This window comes from Convolutriloba macropyga, chromosome 13 (genome assembly GCF_964194025.1).
Source record: "Convolutriloba macropyga chromosome 13, txConMacr16.3, whole genome shotgun sequence".
Taxonomy (NCBI): Eukaryota; Metazoa; Xenacoelomorpha; order Acoela; family Convolutidae; genus Convolutriloba; species Convolutriloba macropyga.
Window position 1 is genome coordinate 11,047,878 of NC_134480.1, and position 12,814 is coordinate 11,060,691.

The 12,814-nt window shown below is 35.5% G+C and overlaps 1 protein-coding gene across 1 annotated transcript in view; it reads left to right on the top strand.

The window, feature by feature from the left end:
• LOC142351618 (uncharacterized) overlaps positions 1–12,814 on the top strand; it is a 63,588-nt gene that overhangs the window by 20,049 nt on the left and 30,725 nt on the right. The window contains exons 2-3 of the mRNA XM_075403756.1: positions 1,624–1,749; positions 9,932–10,225. Coding sequence (XP_075259871.1) covers positions 1,624–1,749; positions 9,932–10,225 — 420 coding nt within the window. The remainder of the gene's footprint in view (positions 1–1,623; positions 1,750–9,931; positions 10,226–12,814) is intronic.

Genomic DNA, 12,814 nt, shown 5'->3' on the forward strand with positions numbered 1-12,814 from the left:
AATCCCAATAGGTCAAGATGCAAAGACATTCAAGGATTTGTAATTCAAGCAACGCCACGAAAATCAAAAGGGCCGTGTTTGGTCACTGCATCCACAAGCAGTAGCATGGCTTGCAGAATCAGATATTTCCGCAGTAGACCTTCATTTGTATCCGAATTAATATCGACAAAGTTTAATATACCGTGTAGGCATTCTGGTTCATGAAAATGAACGAAAACATCCGTATTGCAATCCAGAAGCTTAACGTTACCGCTACATTGTCGCTACTGCTTGCAACAATTTTAAATGCGTAAGCGAAACTATGGGTGGCGCTTGAAAGAACTGAGGAGCGATTGTTCAATGCTCATAGCGCTAAGTGCGATGAATAAGGCTTTTCTCTTTTACCGCTTGCTGTCGAAACGTTTGGGGGTCTGTCGTTGATCCTGAAAAAACTCTGAAGAGTTTGGCGTTTTTCTATGAATGTCGGAGTTTTTTCGGGGCACTATCAGTAACGTGCATTTGATTGTCGCAAAAATTGTCGCAGTTACAATCGAGGTCTCTGCTTCAATGATTGTGGATCCTCGCTTTGTCCAGATTTAAGTACGAGTCCGTACTTAGAGACCACATTGGTTCTTTTGTGATGGGCCGTGGGAAAACTTGCAGCAAAGGAGCTTTACAAATGTGTGACTGCTTTTCATTAAACGTAATTTTCAAATTAACCATTGAATGTGAAAGTAAGTGGAAAATTGCAGCTGAGGTAGAGAGGAAATTATATGAAACAAGAACTCTCGAGACAAGAATCAAACTTCTGATTCAACAAAGATCTATATTTGAAAACCGAAACACAGAACTGAGGAACGATTTTTGATAACCACGCAAATCAGAGTTATGGAACACACGTTGAAGCTGTACAAACACGTATTGCACGTATCAATGGAGATATGTTTTGCCCCTTATCAAGTTTCTCCAGAAATACTTTTCGAGGTTCATATTTCTCGTATGCTAAACCACTATTTTCACATGGTTCAGAGGCTCATGGTACAACTTCAAAATGAATCGGAAAAATTTTTTTGCTTGCTGCAGAAGTGAATTAATTGGACTATTCTGGTTAGAAAACAATCATTTAACGCCAATTATTTCACAACAATGAGTTGATTCTGTATAACTTTGAAATTTTTTATAATTTTGATGAGCCTTTGAATCAAATGATTGATTCAAACCACTGCGGGACGCTGAATAAATGGTTACATTTTTGGATAGTATGTCAAAAGGGCTTTTCCAACCGAAGAGTTTTGGATGCTTTCCTAATAGCATATGTAAAGGTCCTATAATTCTTGTAAACGGAAGCTCTTTTTATCAACTGTTTATATTTCATTCAAGGATAATCGGGAAACTGTGAGTATGTTTTTCTAACGTATGTGTACACATATTATCGGGTTATCCTGTTTTGGGGTGCAGTTCAAAAATTAACTTTGTTTTGTGTCCCTCCAATATTTTTATACTATATTTTGTTTTTACTACATACCTTTCTCATTTCTGCTGAATTCAACAATTGAATTTGTAAAAATTGGAGCTCTTTCTTAGTTTCCCTTTTTTACATAACGATTTTCGTATTTGCTTAGATTATTTTCTTTGCATTTTTAGATCGAATACGGGATTTGAGGACATCACTGGATACGTTATCTCAACTTCAATCAATGGATGTCGAGCAACTGAGACTGAGACATACAATACACAGCTACAATTTCAGTTATTTGAAAGCTATGAATGGTGGGTGCTTTTGTCTCTGACAATTTTTGGTTTAGAGATTGATTTCTGGGGTCGTTCCTATCATAGATCCGGAATATACAACGTTTAATTCATCCCCCCCCCCTCCCCCTACCGTAAAAACTACCGTAAAAACACTACAGGGGGAACAAACTACCGTAAAAACACAATAACAGAGGGGGCTATATCTTCAGTACGACGGGGGATATGATGAAAAAAAACTACACAATTTTTTTTGTTGGTGATAGCATTGGTTCTTTCCCAATCTATAGCCCTGGACTAGGGTGGCTAGAAAAACTAGAAACATCTTTTACCTCAACGCATACCATGATGGGGGGTCTATAATTTTTGAGGATCTATAATCGGAAAAAGTTATTTTGACCCCCTTGGAAAATGAAAATGCTTGAAAAGCAGTAAGTTTGTATAATTTTTAGAAGAGGTGGAACATTATTTTTGAAAAATTAAAAAGATTTTGATTCTATTTTCTTCTACCTTCTATAACAACATCGCAAACTATTTTATTTTCAAATAGTTTATTTTTGGGCAAATAATAATGAGCTTGCAAAATATTTACATGCTCAAGTTATTAATAATTAAATGGAAATGTTGCAAATTATTTATGACATTGTAGTGTTTATTTTCGTTAAATATTTTATCGGAATTGCTTCATTTTCAAACAGTGGTCAGACGCCCACCCCCCCCCCCCCGCCCCCTACTATTCTTGCCTTCATGCATTTTTCTCTCACATTTCCTAGAAATTCAAAAAAAAATTGTTTAAGAGCATCCCAGATTGAGGTGCCAGACGTAAGTGACCTCTGATAAGACGCAAGACCAAAGCACACGGTGTGTTTCCAGACCAAAATTACAGGAAGTTGGTTCGAGCGCACAATATTATGATCAGAGATCACTTCGAATGTGCATTGTCTGATCAGAGGTCATTTCCGTATGGGTAGTCTAATCAGAGGCGGTTTCAATCGCGCTTTTTTTTCTTTCGATTGAATGTGTTTCTCACTGACAGATGTTGGCTCTGGAGAAACGCAAAAAAGAAGCATTTTTATCAGAGACACATCTAGAGTCTGATGGCTCTGATGAGAACCAAAGGGGTCCTACCGATAGCAAATACCGGTCCCCTTACAAAGAATTTTGGTTAATTGTAGACCACAATATCTCTTATGTAAAGCTGCCTCAGTTCACACATTGAGTCATAAAAATGCACAAATGATATACTAAATATCTTTTATTCTCAACAGTTGGGTGCTATTTTCATCAGCAAAACTTTTGTGATTGGCTTTTCTAAGACGAAATTAATACTGCAAACATCAATTTTCATGAGTTATATATATATATATATATATATATATATATATATATATATATGTGTATATATATATATATATATATATATATATATATATATATATATTAGCAAAATTAAAGAGACTCATTTTTAGTGAAAACCATTCACTGATCAGACTATTTTGAGCGCAATTGAGTTTGATCGGAGGCAATTTTGAGCGCACAATAGTCTGATCAGAGGTAATTTTGTATGCACAAGCACCTGGATAGTGGTCTGATTTCTGTCTGACTAGAGATCATTTTCGTCTGGCAAGGTCTGATCAGAGACAACACCGAGCGCACTACGAGCTCGCACGGTGTATCGAACGCACTTCAGTATCAAGGAACACTTTGGTCTGGGGTGGTCTGTTCAGAGGTCGCTTTCGGATGGCACCTCAACCTGGGATTGATTAATTGGAGGTTCAATACATTTTTCTCACTTGAGGGTATTCAGAAAACAAACTTCTTGGCAAAAAAAATTATAGACAGAAAAAAGGGAGAAAAACAAATGAATATAACTATTTTCGTGCCCCCCCCCCCCCCCACACACACACACACCTACCCGGCCACACTTACACTGTGTTGTCAATCTAATGTGTTGATACGGAGGAATGTGACTCATTGGTTATACAGAAATGTTTCTAGCTGCTGTTTGGTTAAATCAAATTTGTAGAAATTTTAGCTGGAGACTTAGATTTGTTTAATTGTAAATATACAAACTGGTGCGTTTTTGGTGCTTTCATAGTGTGTGTGTGTGTGTGTGTGTGTGTGTGTGTGTGTGTATGTGTGTGTGTGTGTGTGTATGCGTGTGTGTGTGTGTGTGTGTGTGTGTGTGTGTGTGTATGTGTGTGTGTGTGTGTGTGTGTGTGTGTGTGTGTGTGTGTGTGTGTGTGTGTGTGTGTGTGTGTGTGTGTGTGTGTGTGTGTGTGTGTGTGTGTGTGTGTGTGTGTGTGTGTGTGTGTGTCATATCAACAAGATTTGACAATTAAATGTTATAAATGCACCTCAAATTTTTCCCGAAAAAACTTTTAAAAGATTCGTCTTTGATTGAGATTTTTAGCGAAAATTGGTCGAATCCCCCGTTTAATTGAGCGGCTTGAACGTTTTGGATCGTTTTTTTTCGAAAATGGAGATGACAATTTTTGAATGCTATCGAACTATAAAATTTATGGAATTATAGTTCACTTGCTCGAGTTTGTTTTAACGGATCTTTTCTGTTTGTTCCCCCCACCCCCACCCCCTTGCTTAGTGGGCACATATTATTTGCACCCCCCCCCCCCCCCCCCCCCCCGACGCACGTGCCGTATTTTTACATAATTATTTACTATGAAATGGGGCACGTGCTCTAACTGGGGCGCAGAACTTACTGGAGGAGGGGGAGGGGGGGGGGCAAAAACGGAGAAGATCCAGCTTTTGTTTTAGCATCTATTCGAATGTTCCTGAAAAATGTTTGTCAAAATTTGTTGCAAAATAGTTTGATAAAAAGTGCTTCCCTCATTGCGCTGAAAAACAAACAGTAGCTCAAGTAAAATTGCTAGAATTTGACATTGTCTTCCTAGTTGTTAGCAAAGCTGTTAGTTGTTGTTCGACAAAATGAAAAACAATTGCATAGAACTCCATTTCTTTCACTAATTGTGAATTAGCCTTTACCCAGGTGACGGACTTTAAGATGTATCAGAATTAGTTTTTAAGTAAATTATTGATCTTTATTTTATTAATAGAAAAACAGACCAAAACAATTTACAAGATACATCTCATGCTCGTTCAAATTAAGCAAGAGCATCAAATATAAAAAGACAATATATTTTGTTAATATCAAAAACCTTATTTGAAGAAACACAATATTTAAAAAAAAAACAATATTTAGAAAACAAAACAATATTTTAAAAGTAATTGAGGCACTTTTTGAATTCAAAATCGAATCAACAAAACATTTGAGGAAGATCAACAAAACATTTGCAAGAAAGGCTCACTTTTGAGATGCTCAGGATTCGTCAAATTATTGATCACTTATTGAACTTCGTAGAAACAAAGACACTATTAAAAGAGAGTTGGCTTATTCGATATTTGATAATTCAAATGACAGTTGAGTTATTTGATATTTTGCTGCTGACTATTGGTTGTGCAGGTAAGGCGTATTGAGTCGGTCAAGGGAGTTTGATTACTTCTCAAACGCATTTTTATTGTGTTTACAGTAAAATCAGGCGTACTTTAGATGTATAAGCTTATACATTACTTATGTAACACATCTGGATGATGGTCAAATAGGCTGAAAAAACAAACTGCATTTCTCTATTAACATAGTCAGAATATAGAAGAACCTAGAAAAAAGCCACTGGAACCATTTTCTTCGCAGTTTTTAGTTTGCAAGACACAGTTCCAAGCATTGGATTCTAATGAAATTTTGATAGGACACATCATCGCTTGATAGAACTAAATTATCTAATAACCTCTTCTGCCCGAAAAATTTGATCGTACAAGATGATTGTGAGATCAACTTATATTGTTGACTAAAATTTTCACCTTTTAACTAAACGGCAATAACCCATAAAGAAATTAAAGTTGTAGAAGCGCGCTCGCCAAATAAACTGAAAACTTCTTGTTTTCTTTAGAATTGACAAGTAAATTACTATCTTAACCAGCTGCTTAAAATTTACAAGTCCGAAATAATACTTACATTCTAATTTTGAAGTACCGAACCCCGAATCAAGAGGTTCTGTTTTCCTCTGAACTCTAAACTGAAATCTGAGGTAGTAAATTTTACCTCTGAATGGTTTAATTGCTAGTTCTGTTGCTGTTTTAAATTTCTTTTGTTTTTGTTTAGAATATTCTATTCTGCATTTTACGAAGAAGTTTATTCATTTTTTGTTCAGTAGAACGTTTTTGCCTTTACTTTGATAATTTGTTCTTTTGTTTAATTTTCAACAAAAACAAAAGAAAATGTGATGGTAAAATGTCAGATTTCCTCAACCGGATCTCGACACCATTCATGTTTTTTTCCTGTTTTATCGTTCTGTGACTCCCCAATTTATCTGTCGGTTTATCTGTTTTATTGATGATTCGTATGAAATTTGAAAACATAAATTATTAATTTTTAAGTGTCAGACTACTAAGGACCTAAAAAGACTAATCGTGCTTCAAGAGGTATTTGATGACTTGTTATATAAACTGATCTTATGGCACCGGCCATATTTAATAGAACTTTTGTCAAAATGAACTCAATTTTGCATCAATTTTGATAGGCAACCATCGGGTGTTTGGTTTTGACACTCCCAATTTTTCACAATAATGTACGAATTTTTGGCAGCTTTTATTCAAAAATAGGGGCAGTAAAGAAAAAGTTATACGTAAAATTTATAGAATGAGAATAGGAAAAAAAGCCGATAAAAATCAAACTTTCCTTTTTTGAAACCAATTTGAAAAAAATTATTTTTTAAGTAATTTCTAGCTTGAGTTTTAAACAAAAATTTCAGTTGAATTAATATGCAATCAAAGTAAAAAAAATTGTGGTTGTGCGCTTGTTATAAAGTATTTAATTTATTTATTGTTCAACATTTTCTCATCAACAATTTTCAACAATGTCTAAACGTTCTATAATACTAAAATGTGGAAGTTGAAAACTTTAGAAAACAAAAAAATTTGAACGTCACACACACTTTTGGGATCATTTCATCCACAGATTTTAAGAAATTGCACGCATGAGCTTGTACTACAATATTGTTAAAAACTTACCAATTTTCTTCTTGTTCGTACCAATCAAAAGACCACAGTAGATCTTATTTAGCACCATTAATTTCCAAATGAAGCCAACGAAAGCAGCGCATATGGGTGTTTTAGCATGTTTTAATCAATATTGTAATTTGTTTTCTGCATATATTATTGACTTTATAAGAATCTGAGTTTAAAAAACTACGTGAACCCGCCAAAAAACCTGGAGATTTGATAACTCCGTGAAAGAGAAGGAAGAAATATGGAAAATTCTCAGGCTGAATCACATTATGGAGGATGCAGTATATCATTGCAAAGTTCTCTAGAAAGAACGTAGAAAGACTATTCAAGAACAATCTTTCTACATTAATCTTAAGTATAGTCTTGAACAATTCTTAATGATTAATTCACTGCAGTTTTGTAAGACATGGATTTTTAAATCTAGAGAGTAGTCTGAGGTTCCTTTATTGAGTAATGAGAGGTTATCCAACTACATATTGTATTCATATCTTTTATGTTTGGCCAAGATCTGCTGCGATATCTATCAGTGTGGCACAACGATGTGTAACGCGTTATGATTTTTTAAAAAGAATTTTTTGTCCAAGTTTTTGCTGTGATCGACGTTGTTCGGAAGAGCTCTAGGTAATTTCAGATATTTTTAGAACTTGATCTGTTTAAACCACCAAGGACTCGTATTTTGGTATTTAACTTTATTTGTTAATTCCATTCTATTTTTTTGTCTTTTCGAAACAACTTTTGTTTGTCGCAGCTTCTATTTTTTTTACTCTTATACTCAGGTTGACCAACCTTGGAAGACTTGATTCCACATCATATAAGTCTTAGAGCGAGCAGACCGTACTAAGTTCTAGTCAAGATTACTACGGCAACGTACATGGCTGTATTAATATTCGTATGGTATCGTATTAGGGCGTATCAAGATTAATAAGGTGACGAACTAAGGCCTTACAAAGATTAATCCAAGTAAAACTTTTAGAGTCGAAAGCACCCAGGCCTAGGCCTCGAAATATGAAAAGACTTTAAAAACCTAATAGGGGAGCCAATGTTGACTATAACTAAAAGGGTCGAGATAAAGTCTTTTCATAACGAAAAAGTCCAGATAATGTTTTTTTAAAGGGTCCACCATAAGACCTTTAATAACCAACAAATTCGGATTGAGATCTTTTCATGGGTCCACAAACAGTCCTTTCATAAATCTTTTTTTCAGAATTCGAAATTTTATTATATTTTATGTTTTTTTTACGTACACAAGCAGAACCGGAGCAGGACTAAATAGTTTTGCACCAGAGCAATCCAACTCAAGGAATAGTTGAATAACCGCCAAAGCCTTAAGAATTTTGTCAAATCTTATGATAAAAAACTATGACAGCTTGAGTATATTACCACATTAACTGATTCAATGAAACCAGATAGCTTAAAGGTACTGGCCTTGGTCCCATCAGCCATGGCAAACTTCGGAGTTATTCAGTTTATTTTCCCTTCCAAAATAATGAGCTATATTTTTTAAAAAGTAAAGCAGGTTTTTGAGGGATTTGTGGTTCTTCTGAGTAGTAAATGATGAAGAAGAATACATGCTGACTACATTAAATGCAATATTGCACATACGATTTTAATGCCAAAGAAGCAGACATATGAAACGACCAATGATGGACCCATGAAAACCTTAAAATCAACTTTGTTTGTAAACATTGTGTCGAGCTTAAGTTCAGCCCAAATTTCAGTCTTTTGTAAAATTTTGGATCCAGCTTTAGTCTTTTGCGAAACATCTGAGTTGAGCTAAAGTCCAGAATGTCTTAAAGTCCAGGTAAAATCTTTCCATAGCTCCAATGAGTCGATTATGGTCTTTTCATAAGACATTTTGGTCAAGCATTGTCTTTTCATAAGTCTGTACCTGGGCAGTGATTAGACTCTGCTCTAAGATGAGACTACTCTCGTTCCCTCACTCATTTATTGTTTGCGTTGATACATAAGGAGTGGTCACAAAATAGATGTTTTTCGTTTGTGCCCCCAAGCTTAGTGGGCGCATATTGTCCGCATCCCGCAGACGCACGTGCCATATTTTTACATAATAATTTACTTTGTAATTGCACGCGCTCTGTAACTGGGGGACGCATAACGTACTGGGGGGAGGCAAACGGAAAAAATCCCACAAAAACAGAGGCAAATTTTCGTCAGAAGAAGCGCTAATACCTCTCAGTGCGGTAGCTTTGCCTCTGAGTTAAGTGATAGACCAATAAATATTGATTAAATAGAAAAACGATTAAAAAACATATTGCTTGTGTTTTTTCAAATAAAATTATAGCTTTATAAATGCATCTTCCATCACATGCTTTATTTTTAATCTTGGCCCAAATAACACAATTTTCTGGCCTTTCCAAATTCAATAAAAAGCAAGTTTCAAGTCATTTTTGATTTTACAGGCAATAGCAAAGCTTTGATGGAGCTAATCTCAAGTCTTTGCAAATTTTGTGCACCAAAATATAATTATCTTTCCTTGTAACGCATAGAACATTACTATATATTCAATTTGTTCCTGAAAAAACTCAATTTGCTTGCCTGTTTCTAATTCAATGAGAAAATTTCTTGAAACAGCAAAAAAACAAAGATTGGTATTTTAATTTCGGTTTCTGTAGCAAAACGGCCTTTTCATATCCGTCATTTTTGGTGCGTGCGTGCCGTCCTACTCTGAGGTTATTGGTACTGTTATTGGATGCTAAGAAGCAGTACTTTCTCAGTCCTTTAAATTTGCAAGATAAACATTCGTCTTACAAGATAAACATTCGTCTTACAAGATAAACATTCGTCTTACAAGAATCTTACAAGATAACAATTCGTCTTACAAGATCTTACAAGGTAAACAATTTTAGCAAGAATCTTATAAGATCTTACAAGATAATCATCCAGTCTCGCCCAGGGGAGTGACGAAAAACTTTGTCTAATCAAACATATAGAGGCCTAATTTACGCATCAGTTGGGTAATGATTACTACTGTGTTGTACTAACCAGCGAAGCATTGATCCGATTCAGCATTTTCTTTCGCCACAAGGTTTACAAAAATGCACAGCAAATTTTCAAATTTCTTGTCAATTTTTAGTGTTTGCTCCAACACAAGTATGGGTTTTAGACGTGACGAACTACAACCTGATAACTCTTCCCACATACTTCGAAAGCAGCAAATTACGAGTCGTTGATTCAGCTTTGCAGCTTGAAGACCAGATCCAATCAGTCAACGAGTCGGTACAATGTGGATACGCCGCAGCATTTACCCTACCTGCCATCAATTCTTCAAATTGGACTGCGGGGGCTCTAGATAAATCGGACCAGCTACAGATCCCGATGTTATGGGCTGGATTGTCGATAAATGAGATGAAAACCAACGATTTGGTGGAACAAAGTGAAATGATGCAGGCTAAGATGGGTAAGGATGAAATTAAAGGTTAAGACAGATTTTTTTTTCGATCATATGCTCAGCTACTCAATTTACTACATCTTTGTTTTGCATTAACTTGCGCATACAAACACATAGTGAAAAATCTCCAAGCCAGAAAGCTATTACATTCCAGACGTGGTGGGCAAAAAGAAAACAAACGTCTAAGGAAAGAGGTGATCGTGTACTCGATCCCCCTTTTAAACCCTATTTTTGCACTTGGCCCAAATCTAACCATTGTAAAATCACACTGCATGCAAGTCTGAAATTCAAAAAGGTGACATAAATCAGTCAATGATTCACTAATGATGAGCTTTTGCGCTTATACTGGTCCAGTACTGAAACGCACTTGTCAGGTAAGGTTTTATTTTCGTGACCTAAAATTTATATGCAAATGGAGCTGTACAAAACAAACCTGGGTCGAGTTTTTGAGGAAAATTGTGTCAAAGTGAACAATGAGAAGATAATTATGAGGCAATTTTTGGTTAAAAAGGTATTTCACCGCGTACACCGTTTTTATTCCAAGAGTTCAACGTCGCGATTCCTAATTTTTTATCAATTTTTTTGGCGTTTACTCCACAAGCCTGGAGTCAAAATTTCCCCTGAGTTTCAGCTGCTTTGTTTCTTATCAGCTATAAATAGGAAAAAATTGTTTTCAAGTCTAGAAAATTTTCTTTCAGCTGTAAGAAAACTTGAATCTATTCTGTTTCGGACCCCCGCTTAGTGGACATAAATCTTTTACGACCCCTAGGCGCACATGCTATCTTCTTACTTAGTAATTTGCTATATAACAACATCTAAATTGTAATTGGGGTCATAAAAACACTGCGGGGGCAAAAGAGAGTAGATCCGAAATGTTTTGATTGAAATTTATTTTAAATCACCACTTTAAAGCAACTTTGATTAATTTAGATACTTTAGCTTAAACTTTTTCCTGGGTATATTATTGGAACACTGACTTGCGATCTTTCAAAACAAGGGATATCTTCTGCAATTTGTGGATCTTACAAGAATCTTACAAGATAAACATTCATCTTACAAGAATCTTACAAGATAAACATTTGTCTTACAAGATATTTCAAGATAAATATTTTTTACAAGAATCCTGTAATATCTTACAAGATAACTATTAAGTCTCGCCCAGGGGAATGACGAAAAACCGTGTCTAATCAAACATATTGAGGCCTAATTTACGCATGAATTGGGTAATTATCACTACTGTATTGTACAAATCATCGCAGATTGCATTGATCCAATACAGCATTTTTTCATAACAAGCCTTACAAAATTCCTAGCACATTTTACAAATTTTTTGTCAATTTTTAGTGTTTACTCTAACACATGTATAAGTTTTAGAACTACACCGTGGTAACTCGTCCCACATACTTCGAAAGCAGCAAAAATCGAGCCACTGATTCTGTTTTGCAGCTCCAGGACCAGATCCAATCACTCAACGAGTCTGTACAATCCAGATACGGCAAAATTTTTCAATTACCTGCCATCAGTTCTTCAAATTGGACCGCAGGGGTTCTAGAGAAACCGGACCAGCTACAGATTCAGATGTTATGGGCTGGATTGTCGATAAATGAGGTGAAAACCATCGATTTGGTGGAACAAAGTGAAACGATGCATGCTAAGATGGATAAGGATGAAACTGAAGGTACGAGACAGATTTTTTTCGATCATATGCTCAGTTACCAATTTTACTACATATTTGCTCTCCAATAATTTTCGCATATAATTACATAGTGAAAAATCTCTAAGCCAGAAAACCAGAAAGCTAGATCCCCATTTTGAACGCTATGTATGCACTTGGCCCAAGTCCAACCATTGTAAAATCACACTGCATGCAAGTCTGAAACTCAAAAAGGTGACATGAATCAGTCAATGATTCACTAATGATGAGCATTTGCACTTACACTGGTCCAGTACTGAAACGCACTTGTCAGGTACGGTTTATTTTCTTGACCTTAAACTTTTTTTGCAAATGGATATGTACAAACAAACGTGAGTCGAGTTTTTGAGGAAAATTGTTTTAAAGTGAATAATGAAAAGATAATTATGAGGCAAATTTCAGTTAAAAGATATTTCACTGCGTACACCGCATTGAATCCAAAATTTCAACGTCACGATTCCTAATTTTTATCAGTTCTTTTGGCGTTTACACCACAAGCCTGGAGTCAAAATTGCCCCGAGTTTCAGCTGCTTTGTATTTTGTCAGCTGTAAGAAAATTTGGATCTATTCTGTTTCGGCCCTCAGCTTAGTGGACATAAATCTATTACGACCCCCAGGCGCACATGCTGTTTTCTTACATAGTAATTTGCTATATAACAACATATAAATTGTAACTGGGGGTCATAAAAAACACGGGGGGGGGGGCGAAACAGAATAGATCCGAAAACTGTTTGATTGAAATTTATTTTAAATCACCACTTTAAAGCAACCCTGATTAATATAGATAACTTCGCTTAAATGTTTTCCTGGGTAAATTTTTGAAACATTTACTCGCAATATTTCAAAAACACGTACTTCTTCTGTGATTGTGCTAGGTATCTTTCTAGTCATTTCTTTTTTTAAAA